Source organism: Phyllobates terribilis, unplaced genomic scaffold, assembly GCF_046119375.1.
Source record: "Phyllobates terribilis strain yellow unplaced genomic scaffold, ASM4611937v1 Scaffold_2__4_contigs__length_985480577, whole genome shotgun sequence".
Lineage (NCBI taxonomy): Eukaryota > Metazoa > Chordata > Amphibia > Anura > Dendrobatidae > Phyllobates > Phyllobates terribilis.
Genome location: NW_027362762.1, coordinates 458,097,839 through 458,117,220, shown reverse-complemented (window position 1 = coordinate 458,117,220; position 19,382 = coordinate 458,097,839). Strand labels below are relative to the sequence as shown.

General features: G+C 44.9%; 1 protein-coding gene across 4 annotated transcripts in view; it reads left to right on the top strand.

Annotated features, from left to right (window-relative positions):
- The window catches only part of LCK (LCK proto-oncogene, Src family tyrosine kinase), a 108,710-nt gene extending 104,516 nt beyond the window's left edge, over positions 1–4,194 (top strand). For all 4 annotated transcript variants that reach the window (XM_073665687.1, XM_073665688.1, XM_073665689.1 and 1 more), the window contains exons 12-13: positions 3,010–3,141; positions 3,794–4,194. In XM_073665687.1, coding sequence (XP_073521788.1) covers positions 3,010–3,141; positions 3,794–3,996 — 335 coding nt within the window. In that variant the 3' untranslated portion in view covers positions 3,997–4,194. The remainder of the gene's footprint in view (positions 1–3,009; positions 3,142–3,793) is intronic.
- The last annotated feature ends 15,188 nt before the right edge of the window (positions 4,195–19,382 follow it).

Sequence of the window (19,382 nt, the reverse complement as noted above, 5' to 3'; positions counted from 1 at the left end):
TTGAACGGGGACGTCATGGGAGGTGAATAAAAGTGTTTTTATTTTAATGGCAGCAAACATTCAGATTGAAATGGGGTTGTCCTAGTAGTGGACAACCCCTTTAAATGTAATTTTAAAAACTCATGTTAGCTACACCTTCTCTTTCAAAACTGTATAGCGAGTGTAAGGCAGCGCTAGTCATCATACTGGGGTTACTCGCTTCGCTGCGTCAATCAATGCACACGTGCAATGTCTTTACGGTTTTCTCACAATGCTGCAGTTTATTACTTCATAAGCCACAGTTCACCGGGTCCAACTCCATGGCACGCAGACACACATAAACACAATGTTCATGAGCCAAGTGGCACACAGGCCCACTTGCTCCAGGTTACAGCTTACGGCAAGGTAAAAATAGCAATGTTGATATCACAATGTCCATATAGCACAGGGTATTACCTTTGCCGGGTTTAGCTGCTGCAGTCCATTACGCTTGCCACCACTGTGGCTTTGTGGCTTCCCAGGTAGGGGTCTCTAGCCGTTGTCCCCTCGTAGGCTACTGGTATGTCTTCCACACTTGACATCCAGCCTGCGCCTTTCAGGGTTCCTCAAACAGCCGGCTCTCACTCAAAGGCCACTGGCATCCACGCACAGGATCCAGGCTCGGCCTTTCAGGCTGCCAGGCTTCACTCTCGGCCTCACTAGGCCTCTCACAAATGGTGTCCCACACACACGGAGCACAGGCCTCACGCCTCACACCGAACACACCTGTCTCAAATCACCAGGGTTTATATATCCTGTGCACAGACACCCACATACTGACAGGACCTTGCTGATGTCACAGTCATGTGATCAGTCAGCTGTGTGTATAGGTCCTGTGTGCTGTCCCAGTCATGTGTACAGACCTTTACTGTGCATACAGGACCTGTGTGATGTCACGGTCATGTGACCAGTCAGTTAAAGGGGAAGGTACATGGTCAGGTAAAACACATCCTGGACCATTTACAGTAATGCTAGCAAGCTGCTGCATTACACGAGGCACAATGGCACCGATTTATCAGGACTGGCGGTCTTGATCAGGGGGCGTAGTGGTGTCAGTGGCGCCTGATTCATTAAGAGTCGCACGCCTCTTAATGAATTAGCTGCATATAAAAATAAGGAGTCAACGCCTACATACACCTCGCCACATATCTTACTCCAATCATAGAATGGAGTAAGATGTCTGGCGTAAGAAGTGCCATTGCTCGACATGAATTAGACAAGCCATGGTGTCACACCCCCTTCCCGCCCAAGCTCCACACATTTTGCTGGAGCTGGATGAACCTGGTGTGAAAGCCCCAAAAGTCTTGACATTTTGGTGCAATCTCAAGTTACACAAAGATTTTGCGACTTATTACAGTGTTTTACACTAGATTTTTTGCAATGCCGCTTTGATGAATCCAGGCCAAAGTGTCTAAAACACATAATAAATCTAGCACATAACATGTATACCAATTTTTTAGCACATTTTGAGACAGAATCCTGGTGCATTTCGCTTTTTTTTGCAACATGCAATATAGTTAACTTACTTGAGAACATTCCATTTAAACAATAATTTAGGCATCTAAAATGAAGAAGTAATTATTTACAACTACAATCATCACAATTGGCTATAGCGATTTTAATTTCCTTTCGATAATGTTGTATGCACACAATGGATGTTTGCATGGTGATACGTAGAAGTTCATATTACACATTGCTGGCAATTGTTATAGAATTAATCTAACATACCTAAAAATTTCTTGACATTTCAAAATGGTACGTCCCCCACTATAGCCGACTATACATAGGAGACCGCTGGCAGCTATTTTACTAAACTACACCATGAACATTGTGCATATTTATTTAAATGGGGGAGGTTAAAAAGCCTCACATAAGATAGTTCACTGGGTTAAGACAACTTTTATCTTATGTAAATGACCAACTTAAGGGGGTGGTCAGGGACTAACATATTGATGACCTTTCCTCCAATATGGGAATCGTGAGCTCTATATATTGTTCAGTGGCTACTGCTGAGTACTGCATTGACTTGAACAGGAGATAAACTGCGGTATTCAGAAGCAGCCACTAAACAATGTACAGAAAGCCGGTGTTCTGCTCTGTAAATCTCTTACATCCGGCCGCTTTCAGAGAAGATATCAGCTGATCAGTGGAAATGCTTACCAATCTCATAGGTCATCAATGTTAGACATTTCGGATCTGTGAAAGAACATCTGTAATAAAAATAGATCAAATGTATACATGATGCTGCCTTCACACCTTTCTTGAGCACATTATATAGCTGTTGGCCAAACAATGGTTTGCCCGATCTCCATCTTGGCCGGCTCTCCAATAAACAGGAGCACTAGTTCAGCCAAGCACTCCTGTGTTCTCTATGAGAATGGTGGCAGCTTGTCTCTATGGTGGCAGCTGGTCTCTTCAAGATGATATAATAGGCAGTCCGCAATGTCAAACATGTTGGATTGATGTTTCCCAGTTACATTAGGCTGTCAGCCGGCCATACTCATCAATATCAGAGAGAGTTCGCCTGACATTACTCTAATGTGTATGGGGGATTTATTATATAGTTTATGTGCATGCGTAAATCTGAATGACCATACAAATCTCTTGTACCAAAAATCAACTTGGATCAACCATGAATGGATCTTTCTACTTCATCCCAAAAGTCTTACATGGAAGTGGGATTGTGATTTTCTAATAAAAAAAAGGTATAAAAGAAAGTATAGTTCTTTGAAAAAGCAACTTTCTCACATGCAGTCTCTGTTCTGCTTTTGTCCCATTGACTTTGATAATTGTTCATTATTATCTTGAAATAATAGTTTAAATAAATTGAAATAAAGTTTAAAATATCAGTATATACAAACTAGCATCAGATGAGGAGTTTCTTTACATTGTCTGGTGAGTTAGCAGAGATTTATATTTTTCTTCACAACACTAGATTATTATTGAAGATCAGATAATAATGATCAGAAAATCTTGTTTCCTTAACTGCAGGTGCCAAATTTCCAATAAAATGGACAGCTCCTGAAGCAATAAATTATGGAACGTTTACCATTAAATCAGACGTGTGGTCATTTGGTGTTCTCTTAACTGAAATAATCACATATGGACGAATTCCTTACCCAGGTAAATTGACAGATTAGACAGTACATGAAAAGATGATTAAACAAGCGGTATTTCCATCCTAGGCAGTCATAAAGTACTGATTGGTGCAGTTCCTAAGGACAGCTGGGTGGGGCCATGTTTTCCATACTTCCACTGATTTAATGAACAGGGCTTTATATCTCTTTTAACTCCATAGAGGTCTCAGCAAGCAATAATTGTTGAGTAGAGGTCAGCAGGCTAGGATCTCTGACAAGTGTAGTTACCGTATATAACATAACTATTTGGAATAGAGTCCACTCTGTTATGACCACCGTCAGCAGAAATCATTTTATTACAATGAAAGCTTATAATCATGTTGATCTTGATAAGAGGACTTTTCGTGAAGAGCTGGCAACTCTTAAAGGGGTAGTGCAAAATCAAAGTTTAATTTAATCCTAAAGTCTATCTATTTAGACTTGCTCGGCGTTAATACAAGTGAATTGAATGAGGCGTAGCTTATCTAGTCGGTATCCTGTGATGGCTTCTGTGGAAACAGCCTCCCTAGCTGCAGCTCAGCAAGTGAGGACCCAAGGGGCCCGTTACTGCTGAGACCCACCCCACAGTTTGAAAAGTACTGGTGTAGACTGAGAGCAAATGTTCAAACACATAAGAAAATATGGTTTCTATTCTATAGGCATGACTAATCCCGAAGTGATAGATCATCTTGAGCGTGGGTACCGAATGCCAAGACCAGAAGATTGCCCTAAAGAACTTTATGATTTGATGATTCGATGCTGGAAGGAATGCCCTGAAGAAAGGCCTACATTTGAATTTCTTCGCTCCTATTTGGAAGATTTTTTCACAGCTACAGAGGGCCAGTACCAGACTCAGCCATAAACTGTGTAAAGACATTAGATTGAAGTTCAAGAATAACAACTGTCCTGACATCCCTGATAAAAGTTGTGGCAATAGTCACCTCTTCTTTATGGTCTACTTTATTCAAGCATTTTTATATAAGAACAAGCATTGTTATAGAGAATTGATCACCACTGCAGAATTATCAAGTATACAGCTCTGGCAAAAAATAAGAGACCACTGCAAAATTTTCAGTTTCTCTGATTTTTCCCTTTATAGGTATATTTTTGAGTAAAATGTACAGTGTTGTTTTATTCTATAAACTACTGACAACAAGTCTCCGAAATTCAAAGCTAAGAATTTTGTATTTATTTGCAGCAAATGATAAAGCGTCAAAATACTAAAAAAGAAACAGTGCTTTCAGACCTCAAATTACTCATGTTTTAACTCAGGGACAGTTCAGAAATCAATATTTGGTGGACTAACCATGATTTTTAATCACAGCTTTCATGCGTATTGGCATGCTTTCCACCAGTCTTTCCATGCTTTCCAATAGAAAACTGTTCAGTGGTCTCTTAATTTTTGCCAGAGCTCAGCTGGCGTAAAGACTGGTGGAAAGCATGCCAAGACGCATGAAAATTGTGATTAAAAATCATGGTTAGTCCACCAAATATTGAATTCTGAACTCTTCCTGAGTTAAAACATAAGTAATTTGAGGTCTGAAAGCACTGTTTCTTTTTTAGTATTTTGACGCTTTATCATTTGATGCAAATAAATACAAAATTTTTAGCTTTGAATTTCGGAGACATGTTGTTAGTAGTTTATAGAATAAAACAACACTGTACATTTTACTCAAAAATATACCTATAAGGAGAAAAATCAGAGAAAATGACAATTTTGCAGTGGTCTCTTAATTTTTGCCAGAGCTGTATATTGAGAATATTGCCATCAATAAAGCGATTATTCAAAATTTAATGGATTCAGAGTTCAAAAATAATAAAGTTTGCATTATAGTTACCTATCGATTACATGCTGGTTCACCTCCACCCTTGTTGCCTTTGGACTAACGACAGGACCAGCAGAGCATACACTAGTCCAGTGAGGACTAGGAAGAGCAAGTCAAGAAAATTGAAATGTTTTCACTTTTATAATTTTGAGATTAAATTCATAGACATTTTTTTTCAGTCTTCTAGGCAGAAGTTATCAATGAACAAGAAATACTTAATTATGTGAGACTGTAACTCCTGCCCTATCTTTATTTCCATATCTATAAGCAAACAAATCGATACCAAATGTTTTTTTTTCAACTAAATTTAGATGTGAACAAACGTATTGTTTAGCAATCACTTTACTAAACCCTGTGTAACATATGCTTGTGCATTTAAAGATAAAATAAATACACCTATAAGATTACATGCCTGTGTCTTTGTGGACTTAAATAAGGGAAGAATGTGTGAGACTAATGGATATTTACCGACTGGAGTAATTTTATCAACCAGATTTCCGTTTTCACCTTCCGTTTGATCATTAGTATGAAATAGATAAAGCCAAGAGAAGAACATGTCCTCAATAAACACTCTAAATTTCCAATTAGTGATATGGAAACAGCTTCCCGAAGGACCAAATGTAGTAAAGAAAGTGTTGCTCACCTGTCTCTATGCTCCCTTTACAAAAGCCTGTGTTTCAACAACTTTCATCTACTGCGCCTCCAACCTGCTGATTAACCCATCGTCTGCTGTAAGCATTAAAAACAGTTGTTTGGAGACTGTTCACATTATGCTACAATCATCTCTGCAAACTCCTGTGGGTGCTACGAGTTGCATCTACTGCTTCTCAGACCAGCAGATTAACCAATCATCTGCTGTATTCATTACGAAATGTTACTTAGAGACTGTTCATATTACACTGCAATCATTCCTGCAAACTCCAGTAAATTTGTGCATCTACATCCTTGTTAAGACCTTCCGTTTGGCCCAAATTTGCTCTCCTGTGCTTATCTACATTCCTGGCTCTGTAGCTTCTGGTGTGTCCTGCTCCGCTTGCTTGCCAGCTAGCATAGTCCATTGTCCAGGTCCTCATCAGTGTGTCAGGACCCTTGGTCCTTGTGATAACCCTAACCTGCACTTTAGTTGATCCATCTCACCAGGTGAGCCCTAAAGAAAGCTATCTTTATGAGACAATGAAATAGCAAAAGTCCTTTGGGCAAACCACTGGAGACCAAATGTATAATGGACAAGAGAGCCAGGGAGTGTCTCTTTTGCATTGTATTAGCAACTCTGATCTGGGTTACATGGGGGATTGCTATGTTAAACTGTTGTATTCTGCAAAATCTCTTTACCTATTTTTCAAACCCTACCCATAATGTAAAAATATAGCAAATTTTACCATCCATTGGTATATTGGACTATTATTATTGTTTAGCTAACAGATATATTAGAGATATAACATTTTTTTTCAGCTGTGACAGCCATTTTTCCCATTGTGAAAAAAAAAGCTATTTTGGCTATATGAAAAAATAATATAATTCTGAAAGTTTATGAAACAATCAAATGCAGGAAATTATGAAACAGACTTTCTTTTATTAATATACAGTACAGACCAAAAGTTTGGACACACCTCATTTAAAGATTTTTCTGTATTTTCATGACTTTGAAAATTGTACATTCACATTGAAGGCATCAAAACTGTGAATTAACACATGTGGAATTATATACTTAACAAAAAAGTGTGAAACAACTGAAAATATGTCTTATATTCTAGGTTCTTCAAAGTAGCCACCTTTTGCTTTGATGACTGCTTTGCACACTATTGGCATTCTCTTGATGAGCTTCAAGAGGTAGTCACTGGAAATGGTTTTCACTTCACAGGTGTGCCCTGTCAGGTTTCATAAGTGGGATTTCTTGCCTTATAAATCGGTTTGGGACCATCAGCTGTGTTGTGCAGAAGTCAGGTGGATACACAGCTGATAGTCCTACTGAATAGACTGTTAGAATTTGTGTTATGGCAAGAAAAAAAGCAGCTAACTAAAGAAAAACGATTGGCCATCATTACTTTAAGAAATGAAGGTCAGTCAGTCTGAAAAATTGGGCAAACTTTGAAAGTGTCCCCAAGTGCAGTTGCAAAAACCATCAAGCGCTACAAAGAAACTGGCTCACATGAGGACCGCCCCAGGAAAGGAAGACCAAGAGTCACCTCTGCTTCTGAGGATACGTTTATCCGAGTCACTAGCCTCAGAAATCGCAGGTTAACAGCAGCTCAGATTAGAGACCAGGTCAATGCCACACAGAGTTCTAGCAGCAGACACATCTCTACAACAACTGTTAAGAGGAGACTTTGTGCAGCAGGCTTTCATGGTAAAATAGCTGCTAGGAAACCACTGCTAAGGACAGGCAACAAGCAGAAGAGACTTGTTTGGGCTAAAGAACACAAGGAATGGACATTAGACCAGTGGAAATTTGGTCTGATGAGTCCAAATTTGAGATCTTTGGATCCAACCACTGTGTCTTTGTGCGACGCAGCAAAGGTGAACGGATGGACTCTACATGCCTGGTTCCCACCGTGAAGCATGGAGGAGGAGTTGTGATGGTGTGGGGGTGCTTTGCTGGTGACACTGTTGGGGATTTATTCAAAATTGAAGGCATACTGAACCAGCATGGCTACCACAGCATCTTGCAGCGGCATGCTATTCCATCCGGTTTGCGTTTAGTTGGACCATCATTTATTTTTCAACAGGACATTGGCCCCAAACACACCTCCAGGCTGTGTAAGGGCTATTTGAAGAAGGAGAGTGATGGGGTGCTACGCCAGATGACCTGGCCTCCACAGTCACCAGACCTGAACCCAATCGAGATGGTTTGGGGTGAGCTGGACCGCAGAGTGAAGGCCAAAGGGCCAACAAGTGCTAAGCATCTCTGGGAACTCCTTCAAGATTGTTGGAAAACCATTTCCATTGACTACCTCTTGAAGCTCATCAAGAGAATGCCAAGAGTGTGCAAAGCAGTCATCAAAGCAAAAGGTGGCTACTTTGAAGAACCTATAATATAAGACATATTTTCAGTTGTTTCACACTTTTTTGTTAAGTATATAATTCCATATGTGTTAATTCATACTTTTGATGCCTTCGGTGTGAATGTACAATTTTCAGTCATTAAAATACAGAAAAATCTTTAAATGAGAAGGTGTGTTCAAACTTTTGGTCTGTACTGTATGACAAGTTTCATATTGAGAATCACCCTACATTAATTGCCAATATGGCTATAGTAAAATATAAAAACTGGTACAGCAGTTCTCACCTTATTCTACCAAAGTAGTGGCTGATTTTCGAGGCAAGGAGAACACACTTGCAAGGTGTTTGCTATACAGCTTGTAAGCACTGCTCTGAAGCTGGCTGGATAGCTAGATCCTACCAGCTTCAGAGCTTCTGTTCTTCTCTGATGCTGCAGAGGCAAAACTGTCTCTGCTAAAAGTGTTAGTGAGCACACAATTCAGACCAGCGGTTCACTGTCTCCCAGTAAACAGAAAGCCAGAAAGTGTGCTACTAAAAGCAGACTAGGGATGAGAATAACCCTTTAAGCCATTTCTTCTTCACATAAAACTTGGCAAAGTCATTGATTTCATGGTCGGGTTATTTTCAGATGAAGATTGCAGCTGTTATTAGCACCGTTAGGCATGGAGGAGGAGGTGTGATGGTGTGGGGGTGCTTTGCTGGTGACACTGATGGGGATTTATTCAAAATTGAAGGCATACTGAACCAGCATGGCTACCACAGCATCTTGCAGCGGCATGCTATTCCATCCGGTTTGCGTTTAGTTGGACCATCATTTATTTTTCAACAGGACAATGACCCCAAACACACATTCAGGCGGTGCAAGGGCTATTTGACCAAGAAGGAGAGTGATGGGGTGCTACGCCAGATGACCTGGTCTCCACAGTCACCAGACCTGAACCCAATCGAGATGGTTTGGGGTGAGCTGGACCGCAGAGTGAAGGCAAAAGGGCCAACAAGTGCTAAGCATCTCTGGGGACTCCTTCAAGATTGTTGGAAGACCATTTCCGGTGACTACCTCTTGAAGCTCATCAAGAGAATGCCAAGAGTGTGCAAAGCAGTCATCAAAGCAAAAGGTGGCTACTTTGAAGAATCTAGAATATAAGACATATTTTCAGTTGTTTCACACTTTTTTGTTAAGTATATGATTCAACATGTGTTAATTCATAGTTTTGATGCCTTCAGTGTGAATGTACAATTTTCATAGTCATGAAAATACAGAAAAATCTTTAAATCAGAAGGTGTGTCCAAACTTTTGGTCTGTACTGTATGTCTATGTGTGTGCGACACTAAGCATGGCGAACAGAAAGAGAAGAGAACTGTCTGAGGACTTGAGATCCATAATTGTTTAACAGTATCAACAATCTCCAGAGATCTTTAAGTTCCTTTGTCCAGGGTGAGCAACATAATCAAGAAATTTTCAACCCATGGCACTGTAGCTAATCTCCCTGGACATCTACAGCAGAGAAAAATTGATGAAAGGTTGCAACGCCGGATAGTCTCGATGATGGATAAGCAGCCCCAATCAAGTTCCAATGAAATTCAAGCTGTCCTGCAGGTTCAGGATGCATCAGTGTCAGCGCAAACTATGCGTCGACATTTGAATGAAATGAAACACTATGGCAGGAGACCCAGGAGGACCCCACTGCTGAAACAGAGACATAAAAAAACTAGACTGCAGTTTGCCAAAATGTATGAGTAAGCCAAAATCCTTCTGGGAAAGCGCCTTGTGGACAGATGAGACCATGATAGAGCTTTTTGGTAAAACACATCTTTCTACTGTTTACCGTAAAAGGGATGAGGCCTACAAAGAAAAGACACAGTACCTACAGTCAAATATGGTAGGGGTTCAAAGATGTTTTGGGGTTGTTTTGCTGCCTCTGGCACTGGGTGCCTTGACTGTTTGCAAGGCATCATGAAATCTGAAGATTACCAATGGATTTTGGGTCGCAATGTAGTGCCCAATGCAAGAAAGCTGGGTTTGCGTCCTAAATCATGGGTCTTCCAACAGGACAATGAGGCTGTGCGGGCGCGATCACCGCCGGGTGTCCGCTGATTCTGACAGCTGACACCCGGTACTCTGTGCCAGGAGCGGTCCCGCACCGCTCCCAGCGCATTAACCCACGAAATGCTGCAATCAAAGTCGATCGCAGCATTTCGGGAGCAGGCAAAGGTAAGAGAGCCCCTCTTACCTTGGATCGGAGACCCTGCGCGAGTCTCCACCCCATATGTTTCACGGCTGTTATACAGCCAGAAAAACACGCAGGGATTGCCTGCCATGCACGGGCAATCCCCGCATGTTTTTTTTTGGGTGTCTAACAACCGTGAAACGTGGGGTGGGGACTCGAGGATGTCACTCGAGCACCTGCGATACTTGGTGCATACCGGAGTACCCAATGCAAACTCAAGTAGCAAGCACTTGTGCACAAGACTAATGACAACTTATTCAATATGATGACCAGGGCCGGCTCCAGGTTTTTGTGGGCCCTGGGCGAAAGAGTCTCAGTGGGCCCCTTTAACTCATACCACGATTCATGATGCACAGATACCGCAGAGAAATATATATAGTACAATGCTGAAGATTTCACTTCTTACATTACATGAGCGATATCTATTGTAAATTCCACAATCCGCACAGTGTACTGGCCCCCATAAAATGCTCCATACAGGATACTGGCCCCCATATCATTCTCCATACAGGATACTGGCCCCCATACAATGCTCCATACAGGATACTGGCACCCATATAACAATCCATACGGAATACTGGCCCCCATATAACGCTCCATGCAGGCTGTGCCCCCACATAATGCTCCATGCAGGCTGTTCCCCCCACATAATGCCCCATTTAGGATGTCACCCCCCCCTTATAATGCCCCATGCAGGATGTCACCCCCCCTCCCTTATAATGCCCCATGCAGGATGACACACACCCCTCCCTTATAATGCCCCATGCAGGATGTCACACACCCCCTCCCTTATAATGCCCCATGCAGGATGTCACTCCCCCCTCACTTATAATGCCCCATGCAGGATGTCACTCCCCCCTCCCTTTTAATGCCCCATGCAGGATGTCACATCCCCTCCCTTATAATGCTCCATGCAGGATGTCACCCCCCCTCGCTTATAATGCCCCATGCAGGATGTCACCCCCCCTCGCTTATAATGCCCCATGCAGGATGTCACACACCCCCTCCCTTATAATGCCCCATGCAGGATGTCACACCCCCCCTCCCTTATAATGCCCCATGCAGGATTTCACTTCCGCCCCTTATAATGCCCCATGCAGGATGTCACACATCCCACCCCTCCCTTATAATGCCCTATGCAGGATTTCACTTCCGCCCCTTATAATGCCCCATGCAGGAAGTCACACACCCCACCCCTCCCTTATAATGCCCCATGCAGGATGTAACACACCCCTACTCCTTTATAATGTCCCATGCAGGATGTCACACCCCTCTCCCTTATAATGGTCCATGCAGGATGTCACCCCACCTCCTTTATAATGCCCCATGCAGGATGCCACACCCCCTCCCTTATAATGCCCCATGCAGGATGTCACCCCCCTTATAATGCCCCATGCAGGATGTCACACCCCCCTCCCTTATAATGGCCCATGCAGGATGTCTCCCCCCATATAATGCCCCATGCATGATGTCACCCCACCTCCCTTATAATGCCACATGCAGGATGTCACTTCCGCCCCTTATAATGCCCCATGCAGGATGTCACACCCGTCAAGGAGATGGTCTATTCTCATCAGATCTATATCCACAGGTGTACACCACCAAAAATAATCATGTTAGATAGGGGGAAGGGGAAGTAGGAGAAGTGTGGATATATAGAAAAATTTAAAATTCATAACCTTTATTAATTTATTAAATCTTAAAATACAAAATATCTAATGCATCTATAGATGCATATAAGGTAACCATCTATTAGAGTATAAAGATGGTACCCACTAATAAGTCTGGCTAGATGCAGTGTAGGGCAAATTAGGGACACCTCTGTCCAGTCCCTCTAATATAGGACCGAGGAAATATGTAAATGATATCCCCATATATTGGAATAGCCTCAATGCTAATATCAGGTGGAGCAGTTATGCAATTCAAAGAATAGGAAAATTAATTGTTATCTTGGTAAATTATTTCACTATCATGTATAAATCAGCCTTGGGACACAACTGTACACCCCCTAATTATCCCATAAAAATGAGATGCCGAACGACTCCTCACATGTCAGGTACTAATGATCACACTAATGTTCAGCGTGCCTGGCTGAAGAGCTAATCACTGGGGTGAGGGGCAGTCTGTTGTCCCCTATCTCACTCCCCGCACATGTGCTCAGCATCCCGGCTTCAAACAGCTGATCGCTGCAGTGAGGAGCGATACACTGTCTCCTTGCTCTCTCGCTGCACACGTGCGTGCATGCCGGCTACAACAGCTGATCACTGCAGACCTGGACTGTCTGTTGTCCGCTGCAGCTTGGGGTACTGATGCGGTTCTCCCTGGTCAGAGTACCGCAATTGTGTGCATATTCCTAGGGTTTAATCTCATTCCCCCCTACACTATCAAATAGCTGGTACTCTGACCAGGGAGAACCGCATCAGTACCCCAAGCTGCAGCGGACAACAGACTGTCCAGGTCTGCAGTGATCAGCTGTTGTAGCCGGCATGCACGCACGTGTGCAGCGAGAGAGCAAGGAGACAGTGTATCGCTCCTCACTGCAGCAATCAGCTGTTTGAAGCCGGGATGCTGAGCACATGTGCGGGGAGTGAGATAGGGGACAACAGACTGCCCCTCACCCCAGTGATTAGCTGTTCAGCCAGGCACGCTGAACATTAGTGTGATCATTAGTACCTGACATGTGAGGAGTCGTTCGACATCTCATTTTTATGGGATAATTAGGGGGTGTACAGTTGTGTCCCAAGGCTGATTTATACATGATAGTGAAATAATTTACCAAGATAACAATTAATTTTCCTATTCTTTGAATTGCATAACTGCTCCACCTGATATTAGCATTGAGGCTATTCCAATATATGGGGATATCATTTACATATTTCCTCGGTCCTATATTAGAGGGACTGGACAGAGGTGTCCCTAATTTGCCCTACACTGCATCTAGCCAGACTTATTAGTGGGTACCATCTTTATACTCTAATAGATGGTTACCTTATATGCATCTATAGATGCATTAGATATTTTGTATTTTAAGATTTAATAAATTAATAAAGGTTATGAATTTTAAATTTTCCTATATATCCACATTTCTCCTACTTCCCCTTCCCCCTATCTAACAGGATGTCACACCCCCCTCCCTTATAATGCCCCATGCAGGATGTCACCCCCCCTCCATTATAATGGCCCATGCAGGATGTCACCCCACCTCCCTTATAATGCCCCATGCAGGATGTCACTCCCCCCCTCCCCTATAATGCCCCATGCAGGATGTCACCCCCCCCTTATAATGCCCCATGCAGGATGTCACCACCCCTTATAATGCCCCATGCAGGATGTCACACACACCCCTCCCTTATAATGCCCCATGCAGGATGTCACCCCACCTTATAATGCCCCATGTAGGATGTCACCCCTCCTTATAATGCCCCATGCAGGATGTCACACCCCCCTCCCTTATAATGTCCCATGCAGGATGTCACACACCCCCTCACTTATAATGCCCCATGCAGGATGTCATCCCCCCCTTATAATGCCCCCCATGCAGGATGTCACACACCCCCCTCCCTTATAATGCCCCATGCAGGATGTCACACACCCCTACCCCACCCCACCATATAATGCCCCATGCCCTCATACAATTAAAAAAAAAATACTCACCTAGCTTCTCACCTGCTGCCATTGCTCTGGACTCCAGCGTCGCCGGCGTTTTCCCACTCTGCACTGCCTGTGACGGTTCAGGAGAGAGCGCGGTGGAAAGACGTCACCGTGCCCTCTCACCTGTCACAGTGCAGCAGCCGCGGAAGAGACAGGAGCTGCTGCAGAGGCACGGGGAGAGGTAAGCATTGTGCCGGGTGCTGGGGCCCTGACCAAGCGGGGGGGAGCGGGTGCTGACACTGCTTTCCTCCGCTCACCGGTCCCATAGCGCGGCGGGGTGCCCGACGGCGAGTGGGCCCCCCTGCCTGCTCAGGGCCCCGGCACTTGCCCGGGTGCGCCGGGTGCTGACGCCGCCCCTGATGATGACCTAATGTTATCAAATTCTGCGTCGTACCTCTGGGTTCAAAATGTTCACTATACCCCTTGATAAAATCATTGAGGGGTCTAGTTTCCAAAATGGGGTCACTTGTGGGGAGTTTCACTAGGCATATCAAAGGCTCTTCAAACGCGACATGGCGTCCGCTCTCGATTCCAGCCAATTTTGCGTTCAAAAAGTCACACAGTGCTCCTTCTCTTCTGAACCCTACCGTACGCCCAAACAGTGTTTCTTCCCCCACATATGGGGTACCGGCGAACTCAGGAGAAATTGCACAAGAATTTTTTGGGTCCAATTTTGTCCTCTTACCCTTGTGAAAATACAACATTTGGGGCTAAAAGATCATTTATGTGGAAAAAGTTATTTTTTCATTTTCACGGCTCTACGTTATAAACTTCTGTAAAGCACCTGGGAGTTCAAGGTGCTCACCACCCATCTAGATAAGTTCCTTGAGGGCTCTAGTTTCCAAAATGGTGTCAGTTGTGGGGGGGATTTCCACTTTTTAGGCACATCAGGGGCTCCCCAAACGCAACATGGTGTCCACTAATTATTAAAGCAAATTTTACATTCAAAAAGTCAAATGGCGCTCCTTCCCTTCCGAACCATGCCATGCACCCAAACAGTAGTTTTCCCCCACATATGGGGTATCGGAGTGCTCAGGAGAAAATGCATAACAAATTGTGTGGTCCACTTTTTCCTGTTACCCTTGCAAAAATAAATAAATTTGGGTCTAAAGTAAAATTTTTGTGAAAAAAAGTTAAATGTTCATTGTTTTCCTCCACATTCCTAAAATTCCTGTGAAGCACCTGAAGGGCTAATAAACATCTTGAATGTGGTTTTGAGCATCTTGAGGGGTGCAGTTTTTAGAATGGTGTCACTTTTGTGTATTTTCTGTCATATAGACCCTTCAAAGTCACTTCAAATGTGATGTTTTCCCTAAAAAAAATGGTTTCATAAATTTTGTTGAAAAAATGAGAAATCGCTGGTCAACTTAACCCTTATAACTTCCTAACAAAAAATAAATTTGGTTCCAAAATTGTGCTGAGGTAAAGTAGACACGTGGGTAATGTTATTTATTAATTATTTTCTGTGACATATCTCTCTGATTTAAGGGCATGAAAATTCAAAGTTTGAAGATTGCGAAATTTTCAAAATTTTAGCCAAATTTCCAATTTTTTCACAAAGTAATGCAAGTCTTATCGAATAAATTTTACCACTATCATGAAGTACAATATGTCACGAATAAAACAATCAGTGGGATTCGTTGAAGCGTTCCAGAGTTATTACCTCATAAAGTGACACTGGTCAGAATTGTAAAAATTCACCTGGTCATTAACGTGCAAACAGCCTTCGGGGGTAAAGAGGTTAAACTGCATATCAGGAGCTCTGAAAATAAATGAAGACTGTAGACAAAAATAGATAGCTTCTAACAGATGTAAAAATGAAGATTTTGGGTATTCACCGTAAAATCTCTTTCTCTGAGCCTTCATTGGGTAACACAGGAAACCATGAGTGTATGCTGCTGCCATTAGGAGGCTGACACTATGCAAAAAAGTTAGCTCCTCCCCAGCAGTGTACACCCATCAACTAGTACAAAGTTAATCAGTTAGTGAGAAAGCAGTAGGAAAAGCAACATGAATACAAAAAAACATTGCTGACAACAACATAGCAGAACCAACATAATTGTATACAAGGGCGGGTTCTGTGTCCTCCAATGAAAGATCAAAGAAACAAATTTTACGGCGAGTACAAAAAATCTTCATTTCTTTATCGCTTTTGACGCGCCCCCTGGGCCTGTGCTGTGCAGGGGGATACCCGGAGCCGGATCGCTGGGGGTTGTAGTCCTCTGTGGCGGTGACCCGGTCCGTGCCCAGGGCGGTCAAACCAGTGGCAGTCTATAGGTAAGAACAATGTCCGACTACGCCACCCGTGGATTGCGGTCAGTGGGGACCGCCGCTGCGCTGCCGACCGCTGAGGCTGATGTTGTTTGCGCAGCCGAGTATGGGATAACTCCCCACGGGAGAAGTATTGCCTCAGTGCAGCTAATGTGGATGATGGGAGTGATGGTGTGAGCGTCCCAGTAGTAATGGTGCTGGTGCGGCAAGGAATCACAGAGACGTGTGGTGCAGTTCAGGGTCTTTACTGATGGTATAAAGCAGACCCTCCCGGGAGTACTGGTCAGCAGTAGGGGCCTGGTCAGTCTGTGAGCAAGCAGGATCTCCCCTGGCCAGGTGGAGTTGTAGGCCTCCCCGACTATCTGCACTCTTTCCTGGCTACCTTGCTCTATGCGGGTAGAAGTAGCCCACGTCCCTGAGTATACCGTGTGGTGCTCACCCGTATGGCCGGTGACTTGGGGCCTTCCGTTAGCCTTCGCTTCACGATGGCGGTGCTGGTCCCTTGCTTGTGACCGTGCCTTCGGGTTTCTAAGGCCAGAGGACATGGAATCCCCTGCTGGTTGGATTCTGCTGCTGGACCTGGATGTCCCCACAGCCTCGGACTCCGTGTCCGGTATTAGTGTCTTCAACCAGGGCGAACTCTGCTCAGCTCCAGCCCCTGGTATTCAGCTACTGTTCCTACAGAGCTCCTGGTTCTTATTTTCCCTCTCCAGGCTCTGACTACCCTAATCCCGCCCCAGACCCAGTTTATAAGGGCAGATTCCTCCCCTCCCAGGTCTGGGTGGGCCGTGTTGCATGCTTAGGGCTCCTGACCAGAGAAACCTCCCACTTGCTCTCAGACATAATATCTCTATTACTGTGGCAACCAGACCCCTGGGGTGTCACATTACCCCCTAGTAAATTTTAGTACTCCGGGACTAAACACATTTTTAAAGAAACATAAATACAGGGTATAACAATAATACAATAACATATTTACAAGAAGCTTTAGTTCTTTAAAGGTCACTGCGTGTCCGCAACCGGGTGTCCATATCACCCAAGGTGAAGTTTTAAGCGAAGTAGGGGACCTGCCCAAAGCAAACCCCTTGCGTTGTCCTTGGGCGTGGCTGCAAGGCTGGAGCTAGCTACTTTGGGCTGCAAGTAGGCCACGCCAGACAGGTTTTCTCTTCCGCGGCCGTCTTCGCAAGAGGCACCAAGGTGCAACTATCTACAAGAATGTTCCGGTTATCCAGTGTCCATAACCTGTTAGTCCAAAGAAATCTGCAGGGTAACTGAGAAACATAATTAATAACAGGCAACAAACATAAACCGTAAACATTTTCAAGGAACAGGTACATTTACAGTGCATTAGTTTAGATTCTCCAGCGAGCGGGCATCTGACCTCTAGTGACTCTAGTGGATCTACGGAGCTCACTAACTGGTCCTGCACTACAGGGTGTAGGAGGTGTTATGGGTAAGCTGGGCAGCTGTCTGCGCACTCTTTGGCTCACTAGGGGCACAGCAGGCTCACTACTAGCAGAGGGTTGATTCTCCTGTGCTGCTGGTGTGGATTCTTCTGCCTCCTGGGCCGGCTGCTCTTCCAGCTCTACCTGGTCTTCTGTAGGCACTTGAGGGGCTGGCTGGAGAAAGGTGAGGACGGGCACCACGATAGCGCTGTTTACTTGTGTCCAGGACCGGGGAAAGTCTCAGAGTACGGTGGTGATCATTTCCTCCTTTTCCTCTACGGGTTGAGGGTCTTCCTGATCTTCATCCGTGCTTTGCAACTTCTCGGGGCACTTTTTCAGGTGGTCTCTGGAGACAGTGGCTGTGGTCTCTCCTCCATCCTTACTGATGACGTACACCTTTGGATTATTGTGGCTTGAGGGCATTACGGTGTACGGGTCCTTTTCCCACTGGTCGTCCAACTTATGGAGCCGCCTTTTTTCTTTTCAAGACCTGCTCTCCAGGTACCAGGGGAACAGCGGGAGCATGTTGGTTATAAGTCCTCTCCTGCCTTTCTCTTGATTGACAGAGACTTCGCTCGACGCTCTCTTGTACTTTCCGGTACTGCTGCTGCCGTTCTGTATCCCAGTCTGTCTCTGGTGAGGTGTCCTCGGGTATCAGGACTCCCATATCCAGGTCAACAGGCAGCTTACCAGGTCTTGTTCGCATTAGGTAAGCGGGGTACAGTTGGTGGAACCTACCGGGATGTGGTTATACAGGTCCACCAGATCGGGCAGTTTCTCAGGCCACAGACTGCGTTCTTCCAGGGGCAATGTTTTTAGCAGATCTATCACCACCTGGTTCATCTTCTTGCAGAGTCCATTGGTTTGGGGGTGATAGGGCGTTGTTCTTATCTTCTTGCAGCCATACAGGTTGCAGAACTCCTGGAAGACCTCTGCTTCGAAGGCTGGCCCTTGGTCCGTCAGCACTTGGTCCGGGTACCCGTGTGGGCGGCAGAAGTGCAGCTGGAAGGCTCTAGCTGCTGTTTGAGCCGTCAGGTCTTTGACAGGGACCACCACCAGGAACCGGGAGTAATGATCCACGATGGTTAGGGCGTAGACATACCCGCTTCTGCTCGGAGCCAGTTTAACATGGTCCAGAGCGACCAGTTCCAGCGGCTGCCTGGTGATGATGGGCTGCAGGGGAGTCCTCTGGCTGGCACGGTCCCTTCTTCTTAGATTGCACGGGCCACAGTCTCTACACCACCTCTCAATGGCTCCTCTCATGCCTATCCAGTAGAACCGTTCACACAGCAGGAACTCCAGCTTCTTCCATCCGAAGTGCCCGGCTCCATTGTGGTAGGCCTCCAGCACCATAGCCGCGTCCCGTCTCGGTACCACCACCTGCCAGATCAGCTCATGTGTCCGGGAATTGACCATTCTGCGGCACAACTTCTCCTTGTAGAGGAACAGTCTGCTCTTCTCCGTCCACAGTTGCTTGGTCTCTTCCGGAGCGTCTGGGTCTAGGCGGGCGTCAGCCTGGGTCAGCATCTCCTTCACCAGACGGACTGCGGGGTCACTGTCTTGCGTCTCCGCCCAGTTGTAGTGGGGTAAGGGGTTGAACGTAGCAGATCGCTGGCCCCTCACACGGTGGGAATACTGGGTAATCCCATGACGGTGAAACGCAGGGAGTTCGATCTCTTCCAATTCTTCTGGATCCTCCCCTTCATCCGGTAGGTTTGGCATTCTGGACAGGGCGTCCGCGTTGGTATTGGAGCGTCCTGCCCGGTATTTGATTGTGAACTCAAAATTGGACAGGCGGGCCATCCATCTCTGCTCCAGGGCACCCAA